At 39.9% G+C, this 25528-nt stretch overlaps 1 protein-coding gene across 5 annotated transcripts in view; it reads right to left on the reverse strand.

Moving 5' to 3' along the window:
* ST7L (suppression of tumorigenicity 7 like) overlaps positions 1–25528 on the reverse strand; it is a 98722-nt gene that overhangs the window by 52221 nt on the left and 20973 nt on the right. For all 5 annotated transcript variants that reach the window (XM_072137607.1, XM_072137611.1, XM_072137608.1 and 2 more), the window contains 7 exons: positions 22461–22576; positions 20237–20315; positions 17065–17219; positions 16194–16291; positions 12933–13047; positions 6097–6169; positions 3407–3509 (listed from right to left, as the gene is read on the reverse strand). In XM_072137607.1, the coding sequence (XP_071993708.1) occupies positions 3407–3509; positions 6097–6169; positions 12933–13047; positions 16194–16291; positions 17065–17219; positions 20237–20315; positions 22461–22576 (739 nt within the window). The remainder of the gene's footprint in view (positions 1–3406; positions 3510–6096; positions 6170–12932; positions 13048–16193; positions 16292–17064; positions 17220–20236; positions 20316–22460; positions 22577–25528) is intronic.

Raw genomic sequence — 25528 nt, forward strand, 5'->3', positions numbered from 1 at the left:
ACAAGTGTTAGGGGGCTACATGTCGGTGACCGTGTGCTGCTCTTGGGGTGCAAACATTATTTGCAGCCTGTGTGTACCATGAGCAATCGGCTCAAACAAGGGGTCATGAAAAACACAGCCGTGTGCATGAACCCATAGAAATACACAAGACTGTGAAACAACTGCTGTCAAATCAAAAAGGTACACATACAAATAGAATATTACATTACAGAGTACAAAAAGTCATATGGAACAGGAATAGGAAATAAATGCTCTTAGCTATAACAAAATAGAATATTTTATGTGTATCTATTTCGCTTTCTGACCGGTCTTTATTAGTCCTGATGTTTAGTCCGATCGTAAATCTTCTGACTATGGTTGGACAATTCGCTCTAGCTTTTCTTGCATTGCAGGAAAAGGAGGATGGGTAGGAGGCAGACAGCACTACAGACAAAAGCATTGCTTGACTCGGTTTTATTCATTATGTGAGGCAGCAGTGCTGAGTGTGTAATTGTGTCTTATATCCATCTCATAAATAGCCTGACGAAGTGTCCAGACCGTACAAGAAACACGTAGCTTGTTCTTAAATCATGTTTTTGTTAATATTTTTGTTACCTTTTTTATCTAATGCATAAATAAAAGCTGGATGCTATTTTTGGAATAGAGTTCCTGTCATCCTGAGTGAAGTTCCTAGGCACCAAAACAACATCTGGATCATATTGAGCCTGTTTAGCGAGTGACTTACTAAATATAAATCTCATGACTCCAAGCTGTCTCTTTTTCTGTGTGTCAGATACTAGCAGACTGTTGAGAAGCTAAATTGAACTCTAGATAAACCCTGGACCCTGATTATTTAAGCACATTGTCAGCACACAGAAGGTCATAGCACAGAGGAATCTTCAAGTGTCTGATAAGAGAGCCCCTGACCACACTCTGGAATTTTATATTGACCATTACCGAGTGATAGGAGGTAAAACAGCAATAAAACTGAGTAAAAGTGTAAAGTAAGGGGGTCAAAAATGAGTCAGAGGAATCATGAGTCAGTCTTATTAACACATATGAGTCACATTAAGGTAAGCTACATCTGTACAACACGGAGGGTCCCTTCAAGTCTATCCAGTCTCGAGTCTTGACTGCTGTTTTTCCCGAAAAAAATCAACAACAGAATTCCTATTTGGCGGCTACTAATTTCTGTGTTACTACCACATTCATCCATCAAACTCTTTGCTATGTAGACGAAGATTGCAAGAAGAAATTGCATGCCCCAATCAACATTTAGTGAAATATTTCCAGAAATCTAATATAAAGTCCTTATTGACGCCCACATCATCAATAACACAGACAAGTCCTTTTTATGATTTATGAAACCCTTTAATAACACAAAGTTGCCCATTTATAATATCACGGGCATTATTTATACAATGCAGATTTGGAGTAATTTACATGATTACGCCACATTTCATAAAAAATAAATAACTATGGAATGTTTCATTGTAGAAGTCCCAGCCTTTTCATTGCTCCTGTTAACACTGTATATGCCACAGCAAAGGCAAATTAGTCTGAAGCCATGTGACAGATTGTTCTGGTCCCAGTGTCTTTGTTCACATATATTCCAAAAATATACATTTCCTTTACAAGTCTGGGCAGTGCTAGATGTTTGGGCCAGTGAGACAGACGTGAAACCCTTTGTCATTGAGCTCTTGAAATTTGAGGAGTTATTTTTAGCAGGCATGTAATGGGCAGAAGTGTTTGATGTACTCGATGAGGGAAATACAATGTCTGTGTTAAATATTATGCTGGTGCTCCTGTCTACGGGCACTAGATTCCACTGCTTGTAGTGCCCATATTTCACATGTCAAAGAGAGTAGAACAGAGATGAGCAAAGGATGAATGGAGAGGGCTTTTTCATATGGAGATATATATGAACAGTCTGGGGCACTTTGCTGATCTGCTCTACAAGACCTTTATAAATAATAAATGGCTCTCATACTAGTATGCAGCAAAGACAATACACCTGCATTCAGACATATATAAAAAGGACACATTTCATTGCAGATATTATTTTTATCATTTGACTAAATTATTCCTTTAAAGCTGAAGTGAATCAGCCAAGCTTCTACATTTTCTGCATTGTCAAGATACATGCCTGATTTATGTCTGAAAAGAAAGACTGTTGTTATGGTCATTGCTTACCAAAACTTACAGGCGTTTTACACCACATTAACTCCTTCATGATTTCCCAAATAATGGAGTATAATGTGCACATTACAGGAAAACTGGCTGCAGGGCTGGTTCTAGACAAAGTAGGGCTCCAAAATAAAACTATTTTATGACCAGTCACAGTCAGCAAGAGGCTCCATTTAGTATGGTAAAACAAACTGTAATATGGGAGAATTGTTTAGAAGAAAGATGATAGGGGGATTGATGGGCATCACGGTGGCTCAGTGGTTAGCACTACAGCCTTGGTTTCCTCCCACACTCCAAAAAATTACTGGTAGGTTGAATAGATTGTGAGCCCCATCAGGGACAGGGACCGATTTGGCAAGCTCTGTACAATTTTGACATTTAAAAATTAAATTGAAATTACAGCAAAAAGAATGAAAGTAAACCCAACAAACCACATATTTTCTGAAAGCAGCCCCATTTTCAAAATTGCATTAAAGAGTTTATACACATATACAATCATGCAATTTTGATTCAAACTGAAATATTTTATAAAAAATACTTTAAATTTTACTTTGATGGCAAAAAAATGTGCTCCAAACAGAAAATATTAACCTTCACATAATATCACTAAAACTGTAATAACTAGATATCTGCTTTTCAGCTACAAATTTTAAGACAGTCACAACCTGCAAAATGTTCATCATGAAAAATTAGTATGCTCTGTGTTCTTAGGTTTCTACTATTAGACGCTAACCCCATCTACCTTTGGAAAAGTGACAGGCAGGCTGCTATGAATGCATGTATCCACAACAATGGGGCACATTTATCAAGCTGTCTGAAAGTTAGAATATTTCTAGTTGCCCATGGCAACCAATCACAGCTCAGCTTTCATTTTACCAGTGCTCATGAATATTTTATTGGGGATCTGTGAATGGTTGCCATGGGCAACTAGAAATATTCTGACTTTCAGACAGCTTGATAAATCTGCCCCAATGTGTCAATCAGAATCCTGAGGGGTGTAGGGAAACAGTTACACATGAATACAGTCAGTCTCCAGTTAGAAACCAGTGTACGCTTTGAGCACTGTGATCAACCAAACAGCACAACATTGTGTGTGCCATTTTCTTTTTGTATGGACCAAAAGCTGCAATAGCTTAGGGTATCATATGATAAGAAAGATCTGCTATAAATTATAAGCTTGTGAATTTATTGCCATCATGCAAATGTAACCCCTGAATTTTAACGAGAAGTAATTACATACCTTTGGGACATGTGGATTAAATTCTACAGCTCTATGAATTGCCTCCACAGCATTCATTTCTGCTGTACTTAGTCCTCTTCTGGAGGCAGTTTCAGGTGAGAATCTATGGAGGACCGAAGAAAACAAGACAGAAAATAAGTTTGTAATTTCAGAAACAGTTTATGGTGAGGTCTGAAATGGAATGTTTTGGAAAACAAAGAAAAAAAACACAACAAGGGCAGAAAGAATATGGTTGAATATGTTTAAAGTAAATCTACCATCAAAATCAAACATGATAAAACAGGGATATTTACTCACAGATCCAGGCACAGTGACTGTGGTAATCTTTTTATATTTGTTATGCATGGCCTCCTTCCTTCTAAAATCTACTTTTACAATTATGCTAATCTGAATGCTAATCTAATGCTAGTCTGAAGGGCTACTGTTGGCGTTAACAGGGTCCCTCTGTGTTGTAGCTTCACAAGCTGTTACACTGTACAACAATTCACCCTCCCTTTATGTGCTGAAACTTCCTCTGCTGCAGTGATGTACTATTTTGTCATGTCATTAAGGGGTTAAAGAGTTATGGAAGGGTTGTGAAAACAAGAAACTAGCTATACTTAACTACTTCCTGTACTCCAGTCCAGGACTGTCCCTTTTGTGATCGCCAGTCTATGTATGAATATCTTACCACAAGGATTTATGTATGGCCCCTAAAATCCTTTGAAGTAACCATTTGGTAACATAGCCTGGCATGCAGTAGATTGAAATTGAAGTTGTGTTCTGATCTTCTAATGGATCAGAACCACAGACATTTGCCAGCCTTGTGTAGTGAAGGTCAGGGATTCTATCACCAAAAGCAGTATTCTTGTTGATACAAAAAGTTGACTGTCAAAAATACTAGAATCAAGAAACACCCCACCCCACCCCCGCCCCAATTAAAGTTAGTGAGGTCTGACCATGTCTGGATTTGTGAGCCTCCATATGTAGGAAGAAGCATGCCACAAAAAGAAAAGACTTGTTTGCTGGATGACTTTAACCCCTTAAGGACCAGGCCCTTTTTTGTTTTTGCGTTTTTATTTTTCACTCCCCACCTTCAAAAATCTATAACTTTTTTATTTTTCCGTGTACAGAGCTATGTGATGGCTTATTTTCTGCATAACAAATTGCACTTCGTAGTGATGGTATTAAATATTCCATGCCGTGTACTGGGAAGCGGGAAAAAAATTCTAAATGCAGTGAAAATGATGAAAAAACACATTTGCGCCATTTCTTGTGGGCTTGGTTTTTACAGCTTACACTGTGCGCCCCAAATGACAGGTCTATTTAATTCATTGGGTCAATACGATCACAGGGATACCAAATATGTATAGGTTTTATAATGTTTTCATACATTTACAAAAATTAAAACCTCCTGTACAGAAAAAAAATTCTTCATTTTGCCGTGTTCTTGCGCTAATAACTTTTTCATACTTTGGTGTATGGAGCTGTGAGTGGTGTCATTTTTTGCGACTTCTGATGACGTTTTCAATGCTTCTACTTTTAGGACTGTGCGACCTTTTGATCACTTTTTATAGAATTTTTTCTATTTTTCAAAATGGCAAAAAAAATGCCATTTGCGACTTCGGGCGCTATTTTCCGCTACGGGGTTAAACGCAGTGAAAAACGGTTATTATATTTTGATAGATCGGGCATTTTCGGACGCGGCGATACCTAATGTGTTTATGACTTTTACGGTTTATTTATATTTATATCAGTTCTAGGGAAAGGGGGGTGATTTGAATTTTTATGTTTTTTTAATATAATTTTTTTTTTTTTTACTTTTTTTTATTTATTTTTTTTACTATTTTTCAGACTCCCTAGGGTACTTTAACCCTAGGTTGTCTGATTGATCCTACCATATACTGCCATACTACAGTATATGGGGATTTTGCATACCATCTATTACAATGTGCAGATCGCACATTATAATAGATAGCCTCGATCATGACAGCCTCGGATCTTTGTGTGATCCCAGGCTGTCATGGCAACGGATCGCCACTCCCCGGTGACGTCACGGGGAGTGACGATCGGAGCCAAGATGGCGGCGCCCAGCTTTGCCGGCGGCGATCAAAGGGTTAACACCCGCGATCGGTGCAAGCACCGATCGCGGGTGTTAGCGACGGGCATTTGCTTCATTATGAAGCAAATGCCCGGTGAGTATGAAGAGGGCTCAGCCCGTGAGCCCTCTTCATACTCCCCCATGCGCAGTAAGACGTAAGGGTACGTCTTATTGCGCTATGGGGTTAATATTATATGTCCCCCGTGATTTCTACAGTGCTACAGAGTATGATGGTGCTATATAAATGAAGATTATTATTATTAGGCAGTGTATGAGCTATGTGAAGTTTACAATGTTACATCCAATGCATGATTTAAGTGGGGATATGAAGCTAAATGTAAGCTGAGATGAAGTGAGCACCTTTACATGTGGTCATGTCCATAACCTTGCTCAAATTGTGCACACCTTCTAGTGCATTACAAGTTTAGTGCACAATAACCCACAATTCTGCTCGCCTTTGTATTATGGTGGTTCTGGCATCTTATTCAGTATGAACAATGTTATAGTGTATAAAACTCCCTATACATGGAATTACAAGACGGCACAGTCAAATTTACAATAAATGATGAACGATTTACAATAATAAAAGTGGGCATTAAATGCTACCAACCTGTCCGACACGGCTCGGGCTTTCAGTAACGCTGCAGTGTAGCATATTGTAGCAGACTTTGGTAGACTAATATCTGCAATGACACAGACAGAATAAAAGAGATAAAGCTCTTAAGTAAAATAGGGCAGTATATTTGAACAGGTCAAGGTAATATTCTACATACAAGGAAATATGTACATCTCTAAGTACAGGCAGTCCCTGGGTTACATACAAGATAGGTTCCTTGGGTTTGTTCTTAAATTAAATTTGTATGAAATTCGAAACTGTGTATTTTATAATTGTAGATCCAGACAAAAAATTTTTTGCCCCAGAGACCATTGGAGTTTCAACATTTTTTGCTGTAATTAGACCAAGGATTATCAATAAAGCTTCATTATAGACACCTGTATAGCATTCAGCTGAACAGAGTTTGCTGGACTTATCCCATTCCACTGCTGCAGTCACCTGTCACCTTCCATTTCTTCCTTCCTCTTGATTGATACCAACAAAATGACTACAGATGTGAAGTACTTCACCTAGCATTTGGCCTAATATTTTTTCATGCAATACTGATGCTGCCCACTTAATGCAGATGCTGTTGGCACATAGTGAGCTGGAGGGCTATTGGTGAGGTAGGCCTGCAATTACTATATTAGGTCTTTCAGGTTAGGAAGGAGCATGAGCCTCATTTTTGCCTTCTGGGATAGTCCATTTTGTATCCAGAGAGCAATATGCAAAGCACATCAGAAGATTCTTACCCAATGAATTAGAGGGAGTATAAAAACTATGAATAATAATATTTTGGTTGGAATATGGGTTTGGTCTTAAAAGAACACACACTCACATAGTGAGTCAAAACAGAGAGATTGTGAATATTTAAAGGGGGTTTCCCCCGCCCTATCCATGGTCTCAGGTCTCAGTGATAAGACGTGCTCAGTAATGAGACCCCATAGATCACAAAAATTAGGAGTCCCACTTACCTCCGTCGCACCCCTTGTCGCTCCGTTAGACTAATGGAACAGACGGCCGCACATGATCGTTCTCTATGGAGCGGATGGAAATTGCAGAACTCTGTCAGCTCTATAGAGATTAATGGAGCAAAACGGTCATGTGCGGCTGTCTGCTCCATAAGTCTGACAGAGCGACAAGGGGTCCGTGATTTGTGGGGGCCTCATCACTAACTTTTGCTTGTGGGAAAACTCCTTTAAGGTCAGGGGATTCCCCTGTGCCTTGGACTGACCAACCAACTTTCCAGGGAATGAAGTAGTCCTGGGATTTCAGTTCAGCTCATGTATTCTTGTCTGGAAAATATTGTGACTGCCTGGGCTAACGATTACTAAATATAACCACACGCATTTGCTTTGATATGGGGATTGCTTCTAATTCTTTAGCTCCCCTCAGCAGTGGAACCTCCTGTTCACCCCCTCCCAACCTCTGCCTTCTTCTCAACTTAACTACCGGTAATCCTAAACACAGCAAGCTTGCCTCTCATGTGTAATGATCATTTCACAGAGACAATCCTGATTTTCTATGCATGATTAAATTCAGGAAAGTTGGAAATTGGGCCTCAATACCTTTTTGGATTTCTATTAAAGGATATCTACCATCAAAATAAGGTTTTATAGATCCAAACACCATGACTTTAGTAATGCTCTTATATTTGTTATCCATGGTCTCCTTCCTTCTAAAATCAACTTTTATAATTATGCAAAAGAGCCAGAAGTGAACGGGGGGCATTACCAGAGCCCATCCATGCTCATTTTCACAGGCTGCTACACTGCACAGGAGCACATCTCACCCTCCCCCTGCTTCCTCAGCACTTCACCCCTCCCTTTGGTCTGCTGTAATCTCACACCGTGGCAAGGGGGAAGTGCCCTTCCACTATATGCTGTTTGCACAGTTTTCAAGAAGATGAATTAAAGAGAAAGTGGTTTAAACAGATGCTTACCTTGTGCAGTGCTGGATATCCTTTCCATTTTGCTTGCTCTGGGAAATGTCCCAGTAGCCCCTGAAACTCATTAGCACAATTTCAAAAGTTGATTTTAGAAGAAAGGCCATGGATAACAAAGAAGATTACAGTCACAATGACTGGATCTCTGAGTAAGTGTCCCTAGTTTCCTTTAAGAAGGTGTAGACTGGAGTAATAGGTGAAAATATAACATGGGTGAAAAAGGGCAATGCATCCAGAAGTGCATCTGACCGCTTAACCCCCCTTTGTTGTCCTTCGAATGTTACCACTACATCCTAACTAAATACATTGCACTACACTGCTTTTCCATGGAAAGAATTTGCTATACTTGGAGACAATTTGCAGCTGTAATGGAACATGATGTTTTCATATATACAGGTAATAAAGCAATGGTGTACAATGATGTTCCATCACAAACCAGTGCTATTGTTGCCATCCACAGACAATTATTGCACCAGTGACATCCACAGGTTTTCTGAAGGTACTGCACTATAAAAACACCACTGATATTAACTCTACCACTTTCATGTGATTTTAACATCCCAGACATCAACCTTTAAAATCGTTTTCCCACAAAAGAAAAAGAAAGATCATTTTAACCCCTTACTTTACAATTTACTCAGTGTTATTGTTGTTTTTGCTCCTATTACTCAGTGATGGTCAGTGTAAAATTCCAGGGTGTGGGTGGGTACTCTCTAAGCAGGCACATTATGATCCATCTACTTCTGTGGGGTGACAATGTGGTTAGATTATCAGGGTACAGGTGTATATACACTTTCATCCGGCTTCTGACATTGTACTAACACACTGACACAGAAAGAGAGATGAGACAGATGAGAGATGATGAGATGCATGAGATACCTATTAGACAGAAGCATGACAGAGGCTTACAGACTTTTAAACTGTCAGCTCTGCTACATCTCTGTTATCACAAATATGTCCCTGCCTCCCCCTTTTTGACTGTTTTGAATCTGTTTTCACAGTTGCTTCCAGAAATGAAGAAAAACTGATTCAATTCAGGCAAACGCATGGTCACATGCAAAAATGCATGAATTTTCAGTGCATTTAAAAGTGTACCAAGAACAGTCCAAGAACCCACCGTGTCACAGCACCCTAAGAGTAAAGTGGGGAGTCATTTGTGTTATTTTGGTAATTCAAAGTTTTCTTTTCTGTGCAGACTTGGTGGTCGCAGCAAGTGATGTAGGGAGGTGACAGATGTTGGACTCCCATTCTAACTGTACTTAAAAAGGCTTGCCCATGAAAGAAAATTCTCAAATTTCAATCCCCTAGTGATGTTTAGACAACAAAGATCATTTTAACCCCTTTACTTACAATTTTACTCAGTTTTATTGCTGTTTTAGCTCCTATCACTCCCTAGGCTGTTCAGTGGAGGAATCCAGAGTGTGGGCGGGGACTCTCTAAGCAGACACTTCATTATCCTTCTAGTGCTATGAGATGCTGTGTGCTGACTATGTGCTAAGATGATCAGGGTACAGGTTTATATACACTTTCATTTAGCTTCTGAACATTCTACTAGTATCTGACACATATGAAAAGAGACATGAGACAGATCAGAGATGAGAGATGATTAGATCCATGAGATGCATATAACACACAATGACATTCTCAGTTCGACCATCTCAGCCATAACATGCACTGTAAGCACTGCTGTGCATCCCTCCCAAGAATTAAAGACCTTATCTGCCTTTAGTTTGTAGATTTACTCTCCTCACGCTGCTGGAATGCAGGGGGAGGGGCTGGAGGGAGAGATGCGTTAGATGTCAGACAGGAGGACAATCTGTCCTGTCCGACCCTATACCTCTGATTTACGGTTGGATCCCAAGGCAACCGAAATTGTATACACCAAGACTGAGAGAGACAAGTCGGAATTAAATCTGTGAAATGTTGTATTTTTGTTAATAACAGTTAATTAGAAAATGTGTTATTTTGTTATCCTGAGTATATTTTAGAATCTTGTTTTCGTGGGAATACCCCTTTAAAAGGAAACCTGTCGCCAGATTTTTTATAATAGACCTAATGACAGGTTAGCACTATTCTAACTGGTGTCCTCACTGTTTTTAGCTAATAAAATGCATACTTCCTATTCTCAGAAAATTAACTGGTAATATTACATCCCTTTCTCGAGAATCTGCCCCAAGGACATATGTTACATGTGTACAATTAGCCTCCAGGTGCATAACCTTACATTTATTCGCAGTTGCCAAGAGAATGAGCAATCAGTTTGTCCAAGTCACCCTGCAGCCTATAAACATAAAATACTGTCCATTTTTGCAGATGACACCAAGCTATGTTAAGTAATACATAGTGCTATTAATATTAACTATTATATTATTAATATTATTAAATTGCTCGAAAAGAACATGCAATCCGGACTCACTGCTCCTTCTGGCAGGGTGCCAGGTAGGCTTACAAAGTTCATTTTCTGGGGATAGGAATTGTGCATTTTGCAGCTATAAACATTGCAGGCATAAGTTAGTATAGTGCTATGAGAACATGTCATTGGGCTTATTGGTGAAAATCTGGTGACAGGTTACCTTTAAAGTACTTGTCCAGGAATAATACATTTTTGCCAGCCATTAGGGTATGATATAAAACAAAAACAAGCGTATACTTCCTTCTCTCTACCCTTTTGGTCCATCATGCCGTCACTGCTGGGTAGGTTTGCACATTACAGTTTGGTTGAGGCCTGTATTAGGCTGCTAGGTGGAGTGTGCTGCTGAGGCGACGTCACCACTGCTTCACCATTCGTCTTCACCATGGAGAGAGGCAAATTAAGATTGATTTATGTCATACCTGCTGGCTAACCAAAACTTCCGGATGTGCAAGTTGCTCCACATAGCAGTAGGGAAATCTGCTGTACACCATAATCACATGCAGAATAAACAATGTAGAATTACCCCACAACTGCTAAATTTATTAGAAAACAGGTATAACTATGAGATAAACAAACTAATTATCCTTACATTCTTCTGATGATCAAAAATAGAAAAACAATATCTGCATGAAAATAAAATAATGAATCTTATTTGTTCAATACTGATAAAATGGGCTAATAAATATCCATTTAAATTCTACTAGACTCAGGCTTTCAAAGTGTGATCTCCTTCATAAATGTTTCTGTACATAGATGCTCCCAGGTCTCCTGGTTTCGGAGATAACACTATGAATCAAAAAACACCTTGAGCAACACTTCTCACTTTGCTCAAAAAGGTTGCGCCCAAACATATCTAAAGGGTCTTCTAAGTTAGAACAAACCACTATTCTGCCTAAATGTTTATCGTTCCCTGCCTGACGCGTTTCTGCATCAGCCCTTAAGACTGATGCATCATCAGAGGTTTTTCGCTCATGAGACTCTGATTTCTCTATTGAGAGGTCAAGGAATGAGATCCTGTATAAATGAATTTTTGAGGTCAAGAACAGTCCTATTGTATTTGTATTAAGGACCATTACAAATTCCCTGAACATCTCAATAGTGCCAATCCACAGAATGAGCACGTCACCTATGAAACGCAGCCAAATCAGTACATGAGACGTGAAGCTGGTGGTAGAATTTGCCATTAAATGTGAAGGAATTATGTTCCAACACAAATCGTAAGAGAGAGACAGTCAACTCATCATAATGTTTCCAAAAAGGAGTTCCTCTAGTGCAGTGATGGCAAACCTTTTAGAGGCCAAGTGCCCAAACTACAACAAAGACCCGCTTATTTAACGCAAAGTGCCAACACAGAAATTTAATTTGTGATTTATACTCCCTTTTTTGTCACAGTTTTCATTGATACCAGCACCTGAGGACACCAATAAAGCAGGAGATAGTCCCAGGTACAGCTGATACATTAAAATAGCTCTGTGCACAGCAAGTCCTGGGCTGTCTGGGACTGCAGGAAGATACCTAGAGTCATCTCTGGTGATGGCCTGAGTGCCCACAGAAAGGGCTCTGAGTGCCACCTCTGGCACCAGTGCCATAGGTTAGCCATCACTGCTCTAGTGTGTAAAAAACATGCAACAACATTACACCCTACGTCATGTGGTATTGAAGAGTAGAGCGCCTCCACATTCAAACTGGCTAAATAGAGCTGATGCAGAAACGCGTCAGGCAGGGAGCGATAAATATTTAGTCAGAATAGTGGTTTGCTATAACTACTAGCAGACCCCGTTTTTTGATATGTTTTGGGCGCAACCTATTTGAGTAAAGTGAGAAGTATTGCTCTAGGTGCTTTTTTGGTTCATCGTGTTATCATGTTCCCTGGGAGCATTTATATACAGAAACATTTGTGAAGGAGATCACACTTTAAAAGCCTGTGTCTAGTAGATTTTAAACGGCTATTTATTAGCCCATTATTATCAGTTTGAACAAATAAGGATTCATTATTTTAAACGTTATTTTCAGGTAGATATTTTTGCATTTATAACTATGAGTAAAAGAATAGATGGGAGGGTCAAAAGCCTTTTTTCTACATCTTTGGAAGAATGATGCTTGCTATTTTTGCGTCTGGCTTTGTATACAGGCGGTCCCCTACTTAAGGACACCCGACTTACAGACAACCCATAGTTACAGACAGACCCCTCTGACCTCTGATGAAGCTTTCTGGATGCTTTACTATAGTCCCAGACTGCAATAATCAGCTGTAAAGTGTCTGTAATGTAATTTTATTGATAATTCTTGGTCCCATTACAGCAAAAAATGTTTAAACTCCAATTGTCACTGGGGCCAAATTTTTTTTTGCCTGGATCTACAATTAAAAAATATACAGTTCCGACTTACATACAAATTCAACTTAAGAACAAACCTCCGGACCCTATCTTGTACGTAACCCGGGGACTGCCTGTAGTTGGTTACCCTGGAATCTATGGGCATTGTGCCTCTTACCGTCATATTTAGCAAGCACTGCCTGAACATCCGCATATGCCTGCAATTCCAGCAAAGCCTCCAGCAGGTTTTCATGGATATTTACCATGCTGAGCAGAGGAAACTCTTTCATTAGCTGCAAGTAAATACATCAATTAGTTAAAATAAATAGCTCATTACATTCCCATTATTCAGTGCTTAGGATACGCTGCAGTCTGATTAGTAATTGCTTGTTATTAATGGCTGCTTTTGATAGATCATTTTTCAGTGTGACAACCAATCAGAAATTGTTCCATGTATGATATTCCTTTCAAGCTGACACTTGCAATATATAGCATTACAGAGGCAGCTGGGGACTTCTGTAAATAAGCTTACTTATTGGATTTTCTGTAACCTTTTTCCGCAGTCCAAACAGCAAGCTAGAATTTCTTTAATCACTTTAATTGTAGTTTCGTGTTTGGAAAAATGCATGCTGCATATGACTGTATCAGAGACAGAATTATGCATTTATTCACAACCTTGAAGATGTCTTAGAGGTAATCTGTCAGCAGATCTGAGCCCATTAAACTGCTGACAACATTCCATAGATCCTGTGGAGTCAAATGTAATAATTCTTCCTTTCCCACCGCAAGGAAAAATAATATATTAAGTTTTCACAACTTAGCACTGGCTGCTCATTTTCTTGCTGTATCTAAGTGTATCCATGGTTTTTGAGCTGTAGCTAATCTGCTGTTGACTCACCTCTGCAATAGGAAGCCTGCTCTTCCAAAGTAGGCAAAGGCTTCACTGATATAATGTGCACACATACCTTGCACTTTCAAGGATAATGTCGCTGACGGAAAGGCACCTGTCCATTTTGTCAATAATTCCTTTGCCCACAATGTAGAAAGACACTAAACAGGCTTTATGTAGCCAGTCCAAATGACTAGTCACAAAAGAGAGGAGAGGTTAGGGAGAGTTTACACGTGAAGAGTTGAGATAGCAATGCCCAGCAGACACTTGGTTGCAGATTTGCATGTGGTACAAGACTAATTCAAACTTTTTAATCTCATTTTACTATGCAGTATGATTGCTGAGAAAGGTATGGATAGTCTCGACTCCATAGGACCAATCAGGGGTGTAGCTACAGGGGTAGCAGCCATGGCAGATGCTATGGGGCCCACAGTGTCAGGGGGCGCCAGCATCCGGGGTAACGGCTGTGTATATGAGGTGTCTGCTCATGCTGTATATGATAAATATATGTGTGTGCATACGTGATGTATTTATGCTGTACGTCTGTGCATATGATGCATAAGTGTATATGGTACCTTATGTATGTGTGTATATATGTTGTGTATAGAGAGTATGTGATTGTAAATCACATTTATGAGTGTACATATAATTAGATGTTTTAAGGGGAAAGGGGGGCCCATTCAGAGGTTTGCTATGGGGCCCTGCTTCTACTAGTTATGGGACCAATGTAATGGGATCAGCAGCAGTATGGTAGGCTCACATCTGATGAGAGATTCTCTTTAGAGGTAACATTTACCATGAAAGAGCAGTCAGCAGAAGGACCTGTTGCCTCTTATATCTGTTATAGTAAAGACTTGTAATCCCCATGACAGGATTCTGGGTCATTTGTTCTTATACCCTTTGTTGCGCAGTACACATCTGGGTGGTAGGTTGTACATATACTCAGAGACAAAATGAACCCTGCACAACCAGTAAAAATACTGGGTAGTACCGACACACAAAAATATAGACATTCAACACGAAGAAAAACCACTATGTGTCGTCATAAGGCAAAAAAAATAGATTATAAAGTTTATTGAATAGATACAAAAAACACCACACAGACAATGATAAAAACAATTAAAACATACCAAAGTACCTCCAAATGCACATGTTGCTTCATCTGGGTACAGGAAGCAACAAAGCACCTTCTATTTAGGTCAAATCTGTCCCTCACCATCCCATAGTGGTTAATATGTGTAAGAAGTGTACTTCTACCCCTGAGGAAGTCTCCAATCGGAGACGTAACGTGTGGGGAGTCCCACACCTCGTATATCGTCACCACCCTGAGTTGATGCCATGATTATCTGATCCTGTTTGCCGCTACCTGACTTGTAAGGTATATTAGAGATACTTATTGTGGAATGGTTTCTCCTTACCATTCTTTCAGGTCTTACCAATACTTAGGCCCCTTCCACACTAGCGTTGCATTTCACGTCAGGGTGCAATGCGTGAAAAACTGACGTTTTTGGCTGCGTTTTTGTTCCATTTTTCCTTGGAGTCATTAGCGTTTTTGCGTTTTTCACGCGCGTGTTGTTCACGTTTTTTGCGTTTTCGGTGCGTTTTTCGCGCACGTTTTTTAATTCAATGGGACTTTTTCAAAAGGACCATGGTTCGGGAATAAAATGTTTTATTTAATTGAAAAAGAATGTCTTCTGATAAGTTAGCAGATGTATGCAAACATCTACAATCTTTTCTTCACTGTTCCGCGTGCGTATATTATCTCCCGACAAGTTAGCAGATGTGAAGAACAGTGAAGAATAGAATAAAAACAGTGAACACAGGATCATTTAAGTGAAAAACGCAGTAAAGAACACAGTGAAGAATAGATTACAGATGTTCGGCACATCTGCTTACTTGTCGGGAGATACGCGCGGAACGGTGCAAACAAAATAGTATGTGAAGAACTATATATATGTGTGAAGAAGACATTGCAGATGTATGGAAACATCTGCAATGTGTTCTTTACACACATATATATTGTTCTTCACATACTATTTTGTTTGCACCGTTCCGCGCATATCTCCCGACAAGTAAGCAGATGTGCCGAACATCTGTAATCTATTCTTCACTGTGTTCTTTACTGTGTTTTTCACTTAAATGATCCTGTGTTCACGGTTTTTACCGGAGGTGACCACCCCACAAATAATAGAACAGGTCCTATTTCTTCCTAGATTTGCAGCGTGGCTGCTCGGCTCGGGTAAATTCACACCGCGGTATTCCAGCTAGGCAGCATACCCTCGTGCGGTGGAGAGGAGGAGGTGACCCCTCCCCACTCCATAGAAAACAGCGCGCACGGCCTCACACACAGGTTGCTTTAACTTTTCCTGGTGTACGGCACAGAACGGTGCCACACATGTGTGGCACCATACCGCCACCGGGCGGCCATTGCTGTCTATGTGGACTTACATGCAGTGTGAACACCCATTCACTTGCAGAGTGAAGACATCTTGTTTTTAAAATATTTGCATATTAATTCCTTCAAAGAAAATATGAGCCTGCAATACTTACATCCCTCATTATTTTTACAGCTTCTCGGATTCTTCCCAGCTTTCTTGCACACATGGCTAGCCTTCTCTTTGTATAAACCAAAACATTCATATCCCTTTCTGTGTACAAAAAAAGACAAACATACTGAAAAACGTCAACACTTGGGAAACTTCAGTTCACACATAAATATTTTATGTGAGAATGTGCCTTTAGAGACTGTTAAAATATAATATAATAGGGAATTGCAGAAATGACATCCACCCATTTGTTACAATTGCCATTGCCGGGAGTGACTTGCCTTCCGAGAGCAAGTTCTGACATCCCTGACTCTTGCTCTTTGTGGAATCTATACACATAACTCAATGTTTTGGGACAAAAGTAAAATGTGCAACATATTTAAAAAAATTATAGTAAAAGCAAGAGAGAAATTTAATAAATAATTATATGATAAGGAGCAACATTATTCGGGAACATGGGTCTTAGAAATATAATTAGCACAACATTTTTGAAAAAAATGTGAAAGAGTAATCAGATTTCAGTTATTGGTTACAGAGCTACACATGAAATGTGGCACTTTTCTAAAATTTATATATTATTGTAACTATTTAGGATCTGATAGAGGTAGGGAACCATAAATGGTGCTTATGTCTCACCTGCATCTATTTAGTAGCAAAACATATGCCTATCCTTGTCTTTCTCCAGTAGGATCGCATGTCTCACAACCACCACCTAAGCAAAAGGCATTACCCATGATATAAAGACAGGCCACAGAGAATTTGCTAGATCATAAGCTCTGGTTATTTATTGGGCCCACTTACTACATCACCCACAAGTTTGCCAAACATAACAAGTCTGCAGATTCATAAAATGACCTGTAGAAGTATCTACTCACTGTACTGTGCTTCATGCTGTGAGCTCATGTGCTGCGTCTGCTGGGACTTCTTGTAGGACGTCTCAGACGCTTTTAATGCTTGTTGAAATAATCTCTCTGCATCAGAAATTGTTGTCGCTTCCTCCTCGGCCAATAAAATGTATGCAGTGGCACAACTGTATAAGAAGAAAACATCTGTGAGCTTTTCAATGACAAATAAGACACCTATAGTAAGGATTTCTAAAAATCCAAGAAGAACATGCAGGGCTCACTGTGAATATAATGCATTATAGATGTTTGTTCTTGCTGTCTCTTTTTTCACTTTCTGCAATATGACTCAGGGAACTTCATAGACTAAGTTTTGACCTAAAATATTCACCCTATGCTTTCCAAAATCCACTTATTAACCACCATATACTGGAGCCATTGTCTGCTGCTGTGGCAGTTAGAAGAGATGGGGTCAGAGCCAGAGGCGGGGTCAGAGCCAGAGGCGGGGTCAGAGCCAGAGGCGGGGTCAGAGCCAGAATTAGATAAATATAAAATATTGATTGTTGACCCATTCTATTTTGTTATGGCTAAGAGCAGTTATTTCCTATCCCGGGCAGTGCCGGGATCTAAAGCTACTTTATTAATATTATCTAAGACAGAGAACAGTTAGAGGAGACAGACTTGAGACACTCCAAATTCACCAAGTTGTGTAAAAGATCTAAGTCTTTTTAATAGGTACTGTATAATAGACACCTACTCCCCCTTGCAGTTGGTTCATCTTACACCAGTATCAACAACCTGTCATGCAGAAAAGTGCTGCTCTTTAGGAGCACTTAGCATCATCCCATATCTACAAATTTTTAAAGTGTGTTCACGAAGCACAATGGACATACACCAGAACCCTTTTACACAATTTGTACCAGAATGACATCACAACTTCAAATTAATTCATCCACAATATGTTAAATTCTTATGAACCCCAATCAGGAAAGAATGCACTAACAGGCCAAAGTATAAATATAAGTACATTTTTTTAGACAATCAAGTATGACATGACATATGACACACACAAAAACTAAACAAAAACACTTAAAAAGGTGCAAACGAACGTTTCAGTGTGTATAATCCACCCATTACCTGCCGTCTATATACTAATGTCACAATAAGGCTAGATTCACACTACCGTTGCTTCCCTTTTTTAATAAGTAAAGAATGGAGAATTAACATAATAAAAGTTCCAGTGACATCAATGTAAATTATCTTTTATGGTCAGTTTGGCTGGAATCCGTTATCCGTTTATCCTATAAAGGTAGATCGGGTGGTAGCTGGATGAATGGGACGTGAGGATAGCCCTCTTTTAGAAAACTTTAATCCAGGGATATGTACATTTTTTAAGCGGCTACTGGGGCGTGGAGTAGCCGGACATGAGGCTACACGTCGTGGCTACTCCACGCCCCAGTAGCCTCTTTTCTCCACCTACCATTTAATCTTTGTCCTCCTCCGAGTCCACGGCATCTGCAGCGTTCTGAGCATGTGCAGTAGCCCCGGGGGACTCGGACGAGCAGCTACGAGGAAAAGAAAAGAGGCTACTGGGGTGTGGAGTAGTCGCGACTTGTAGCCTCATATCCGGCTACTCCACGCCTCAGTAGCCGCTTAAAAAAATTTACATATCCCAGGATTAAATATTTCTAAAGGATAGCCGGGATGTGAGGATTAGCCCAAAAAAGGGCTATCCTCATGTCCCATTCATCCACCTACCACCCAATATACCTTTATAGGTAGAATCGTGGTGGTAGGTTCCCTTTAAAAATGCTCAATTCTTTATTAAAAAAAATGAAAATCCAAGCATACATCTAGCATTGGAAAAAAAACAGACAAAGGCTACATTCACACTAACATATGCCCGTGGTGATACATGGTGCATGGCACCATAATACAGGGAAAGATAGGCCACGTCCTATCTTTTCCCTGGATACAGAGTGGTACGGTGCCGCATTATACCCTCTGTGAGCCTATTGCCGGCCTATGGGGACGTATATATGACAGCAAGCTTGCGGCAGTATATACATCCCCCAACGGTCGTGTGAATGTAGCCAAAGGCAGGCAAAGCTTATGTGTTTTGATTAAAAATCTTGGCTTGGAGTGTAATGCTGCCAGCCTGCTTAAAAACCATCCATACGCCGGAAGTGATCACCACAGGTGATAGTTACTCAGGTAATGGCAAAAACATCAATATCCGTCTAATACTACTACTATTAATTATGTGTATGTAAACTAATGTTGTGTATCTTTGTTGTGTATCTGTGCACATAAAAAAAATAAATTGTGATCTCAGTAAAAATATATAACATCTCATTTTATTTAATTTATTCCATGGGGCGTGTTTATTTTTAGTGTATAAATCAAAAATGCTGCTCTCTGTTTAATAGAGCTCTTTTTTTATTTTTTTGGACATGTATACTTTTTCTATTTCTACAAGTTGTTCTATGATCCTGGAGCTATTGTTTCTGTGCTCAGAAGTCTTCTAATACATCGATGTGAACCAGGTGTGCTGACTATTGTTTCTTTTGCTGTGTTTTTATAGCTTGGACTGTTCACACATCCTCCCTGGTTGTGGCATATGTTGTATTGATAAGTGGCCTTTTTTGTACACTGGCTGTACTCACCTCATATTCTGTATAATTTGTATATGAGGTAAATGGGCACATTGAGGCAGATTTACTAAGAGCGGTGCAAACTGCGCTAAATGCGGTTTGCCTGTGTCTATATGCAGGGTGCGCCAGATTGACGAAGAACGCGCGCCAGAAATCATGAATCTGTCGCTTCCCTGCGCTGGCCCGACAGAATTCACCAACTTTTTTGTGGTGCACCTTTAACACAGGGCCTGCGACAGACTTTGCACGATAAAACTGGCGCACAGTTCGCACTTGATAAATCTGGTGCACCTTATTGGTGTCACATAATGTCTAGCGCAGCTGCGCCACAAAAGGGTCACATGCAGACACCTCTTAAATACCTATGCCAGCAGTTTACGCTAGAAAGTGCAAAGTCTGACAGAAAACTGGCACAAAACCCTTAGTAAATGTGTCCTATTGTATTTTATAAAACAACCCCTCCTTCAAACATGCACAAATAGGCCTTTTTATCTCAGTTTCAGCCCATTTTCCTCTAAGTTTATTCTGTAAGTGAGCAGTTTATTACTTACTCATTAGACACCTCTAGCGCCTGGTATGCGGCCTTCACCCTGGACTGGGGGCTTCTTTCACGCCAGGCTTTTTGCATAACTAATTAACAAAAAGAAAACTAAATGTCATTATGGGTCAAAATAAATGATAAATTAACATTATTAAACAAACCATACCATTTTTTTCTCACTGTAAATTCTCATTGAGAATGAAGTGGAATAGAATAAAGATTGGGGTCCTTGAAGGGGGGGTTTGCCCACGAAAGAAAAATCTCAAATTTTCCACCCCCTAGTGATGTTTACACAATAAATATAATTTTTAACCGCTTACTTTACAATTTTACTCAGTTTTTTGCTGTTTTAGCTCCTATCACTCAGTGACGGCCAGTGTAAAATTCCAGAGTGTTGGTGGGGACTCTCGAAGCAGACCCTTCATGATCCCTCTAGTTCTGTGAGCTGACAATGTGGTTAGATTATTAGGGTACAAGGTTTATATACACTTTCACTTACCTTCTGAACATTGTACTAGTATCTGACACAGATAGCAGCTCAACAGCATCAGGCAAGATTGCTCCCGACCCTAATCAGAAGGTAAAAGGTCGGAAACAAGGGGCAACTGAACTTGTATATACCAGGACTGATAGAGACAGGTTGGAATTAGATATGTTCAATGCTGGATTTTTGTTAATAACAGTGAATTAGCGAATGTGTTATTTTGTTATCTTGAGTATATTTAAGAAACTTATCTTCGTGGGAATACCCTTTTAAGGGGTTAAATCATTACCTGTACACACAGATCGCCAAATGAAAGCTGTTTAAAATGCTATGAGGGAGGCAGTAAAACAAAAGCTAGATTCCTGTCTAATCTTATTCCATGCTGCTTCTACATCCCCTTTCTGCTTACCAGATAACTAAGAATTGTGTGGAAATGTTTGAGTTTTCCTGTGGAGACACAATATTAGTCTTGGCTTCACACGGGACACAATATAGCCTTTTGCTGCAACTAAAGAACATGACACCGACAGTCACCCACTGGCTGAAAGTTGAAGTTGAACATGACAAATGATTTAACAATGCACAGGTAAAGGATTAATGTCAGTGATTCATCATGCAAATAATAAAAAAAATAAAATATTGTGAGCCCATGACTTGACACACTCATGGATATAAAAGGGAAATACCCCTCATCTATTTGCACAAAGCCTCGGGAGTGCACAGCTTCACATTCATAGGGATATAATAACTCCAAGATCTACAGTAAGGTTTGCCAGATATTTTGAAATATGTACAAGACCAGAACAATGGGTGACATTAAACAAGAAAATCTTAATGAGTAAAAATATGAAAGTACTGGAAGTAAAAAGGTCCAATGTATGGCAACGAATACAGTACATCGTAAAAGAGTAACACATAACATCATTTCAACAGTTTTCTGGAGACATAATTAACGTATCTGGTTAGAAGGATCGTAAAGGGCTCATTTTTCCATAAAGAAAACTTCACCTTTGCTTATTTTGTTCATGCAGAATTTCAGCCACTTCTAAGGGACTCCAGAAACTGCTTTCACTGGATGCTTCTACTCTGTAACGTCTATTAAAAAAAACTTTCCTGACACAAGGTGTCAATCTGGTCAATCAGGGTGTCATTATCCAAGGTGCTCCAATCTGCAAATAGCTACCCTGGTCGCGGTATGTTCTTACATTATGTACTTCAGTATATGCTAGACACTGGATAATGTTTTCTGTGATGTTTGTGCAGATCTGGATATCTGGACTTTTTGTCACGCTAGGGGGGGTAAACATTGAGTCACGGGACCACACCACATTTTATTGTTCTAAAAGGGACAACAATATCAACATAACATTTTCTTTTGAAGGGAATCTACCACTAGTTTTGGCCATATAAACTGCTGGCGGTGTTAGGTAGAAGCCCTAGAAAGCTATGTAATCATAATTTTGCTTATGTTGTAAGCATTGACAGGACTTTCTGCACTGCTTTGTTCCACAGCCCTTACCCGCTGCTAAGAGTAGGAGCTGTATCAGAATTTTGGTTGGATACTTACAGCAGTCACTCAGAGCAGAGGGGAGGGGTTTTTTAACTGTTCATTGCATAGAGCAGAAAGCTCTATAGGCTGAAAGGCCCAGAGGTATGGTTTCACATATCTCCAGACTCTATAACATTGGCTGCAGTTGAACCTATCCAAAACTGATAATGAACTCCCCTTAAACAAAGATGAGACACCTACCGGCATCAGATGGACGTAAGGAGTCGGTGTCACAGGTAAAAAATGTCTGGTGGTCCTGTGCAGACAGATTCATGTCATAGTATGTGAGCGGCTCTTTGCCAGTTACCCAGGTATACCTGTAACACATAAAATAGAGCTATGTGCAAGTTTCACAGAGATGGAAGCAAAATGAAAACATTAGCAATTACTCCAGGAAAACTTTTAAAAAATGTTTGGAAGTGATGTATACTGAACCGGCAAAAGCAAAAAGATTACATCCATCGGTAAGTAAAGGTCTCTGAACACATTCCGCTTATAGACAGCGTAAAACTAGATCTGAACGTAGCCCAATGCCATTTACTACGCTTGTGAAATGCAAGAAGAATTAAAACTGTACCATGAGAAGGATGGCAGGAACATTACAGGTGAGCCATGGACTGCTCTCCCTTTAGCTAAGAGCTGCAAATGGCTCATTACACACCTAATGCACTAGAATATATGTATCTATTAAGATTTCTCTGTATTTGCCAATCCACTGTACTTAAAAGGGTTTTCCCACAAAACAAGCTAGGTCATATCCTGAACTGAACAGGTGGGAGTCTCAGTGAAGAAACCCCCACAGATCACGTGAAAAGGGGATCCGATGAACTCCAGGTGGACCACCCGTCACTACCCGAGTCGCGCATAGCCGGGCTGCCCGATTCATCTTTATGGAGCTGATGGAGATTGAGCACCCAACTCGCCGTCAGCTCCATAAATATGGCGATGCTTGTCGTGCTGCTCTGCTCATCTCGTGGAGTGAAGAGGGGGGTGACTGGGGTACATCGGACCTTCTCAGTTATGTGGGGCATGCGGAGGGACAGATTTTAGCAGCTAGAGAAGCCATAAGGAGTTGGGGGAGCTTTACTGTATCTAAGAGCTCTCCCTCCTCCTTAACTGGATCAGGAAAAATAAACAGTGGCAATAAAACTCTTTTTTTGGACCAGAAAGAAGGCACAATGGAACCATGCAAACCAAATCATAATCATATACAAAGGTACTGTTAGGGTTTGAGGTAACAGGCCTTTGAGTGATAGCATTCAATGTCTGCTTCTAAAGCCAGCAGGATCTTGTCATTAGAGAAAAGTGGACAAGTAGTTTTAGTTCGGGTCGACCACACGACCCATTTGTATTGCCAGATTGGCAGGCGAACAGCCAATCAGGCAAACTGACGACCATTGCTACTATGGCTAGTAGCAAAGAGACACAAAAATGATAAAAGTGTAAGGAGGATGTTACTTATGAGGAAATGTTAAGAGAATTCTAAGAGACGACGACCTCAAGAAACAATGGGAAACAATGACCACCATACTTTGTGGAGGCCTTAATGTAATGTGAACAATCTAGGGTTTGAATTATTGTATCATGCTCCAAAATGATATTTTAGGACACTAGTCCTCCACCCTCTCATCTTAGATGAAGTCTTATCATCAGTTTGCAAAAGTTGTTTTCAAGCCATTGCTCATTGGAAAGATTTATCATGTATTATTACATGTCTTACCATTGACTTGCTAGTGATATCTAGACGGCTTGTGCTGGAACAAATTAGAAGCTAAGAGCGTAGATTAACTCACACTAGGCCATACAAATGACTTACACAGCCACACTTGTCAGCAGGAACAGTTACAGTCCTAACATACGCCATTTATTAAAATGCAACCAAGTGGAAGCAATCCCCTCTGAGTAAGCACGGCAAAAATCTAAAACGTAGAAAATTAACTCAAATACGTGAAATACGGCCTTGTGCCGACTGGGCAGAACACGGCTACACTAAGTGCAACACTTTTTAATGGATAATAATAATAATTCTTTATTTATATAGTGCACACAGATTACACAGCACTGCACAGAGCTTGCCAAATGAGTCCCTGTCCCCACAGGCTCACAATCTAATCAAACTACCAGAATGTTTTTGGAAACCGGAGGACCTGAAGTAAACCCATGCACACACGGAGAGAACATACAAACTTTTTGCAGATGTTGACCTGAATGGGACTTGAATCCAGGACCCCAGTGCTAAAAGGCTGTAGTGCTAAGCACTGAGCCACCAATGCTGCCCATCAATTTACATTGACTGTGGGTCTGTTGCCAGAGCACTTACACTGCTTACGTCCCCTATTGGGGCCGTTAAGCAAATGTCTGTTTAAAAAGCCCTCCTATCTCTTCCATATACATGCATGCTATTTTCTGTGGGAACAAGGATTATATATACGGTATATTACTAGGAACACACCACCTCTAGAAATCTTCAGCGAATACAGTGTAGTCAGCTCCTGTGTGATCTCTTACATTTAGAGCCAGAAGCATCAGGTCCTATAGAATTCAACTGAATTCAAAAGTTTTGGACAAGAGACTGGCCCTCTGGGTACCCCATGCTCTTTCTTCAGACCTGGCACCCAAGTAAAACACACAAAATTTGTTTTTTAAATAGAAAATTTCCTGACAGCTGCCCCCCTCTACTGGCCACCCTAGGCACTGCACCCCCAGTGACTAGTGGAAAATACAGCATTTTTTCAAGGACCTGTTGTCCAATAAAAGTTATTGGGTCAGGTAAAATAATAAAAGTACAAAAAAAATTAAAAAAAATCCTGTCTGAGCAAGGGAACATTACAAGGCATAATATCAAATATAAAAAAAAAGTCTTAAAGAACAAAATGAATTTCTGAGGTAATCAGTGGCATCTATGTCGAGAGTGTGTGGCCATAATCTGCCTTCCATAATGAGTCATATACATTTTACCCAGTTAATTATGCGGCTGGCCTTGAAATACAGTCGGATTCTGTGGTCGCTTCCAGCAGCATTTAGAATACCCAGACTTAGGACTGCTACTCATTTTCAGCAGTGTTGAGGGAATTTACATGAAACACACTTTAGTGGTTAAATAAGGCCCTCTCACAGCTGATCAAGCAACCAGTGTAAAAAATACTGACTTCAGACAAACCATTGAGCAGAATGGAAAGCAGAGGAAGAGTCACCTAACGTGACCCATTGAGAACATTCAAGTATACGCAATCATTTACACATGTCTCAAAAACTAGTGGGGTGACCTC

This window comes from Engystomops pustulosus, chromosome 2 (assembly GCF_040894005.1).
Source record: "Engystomops pustulosus chromosome 2, aEngPut4.maternal, whole genome shotgun sequence".
NCBI classification, from domain to species: domain Eukaryota; kingdom Metazoa; phylum Chordata; class Amphibia; order Anura; family Leptodactylidae; genus Engystomops; species Engystomops pustulosus.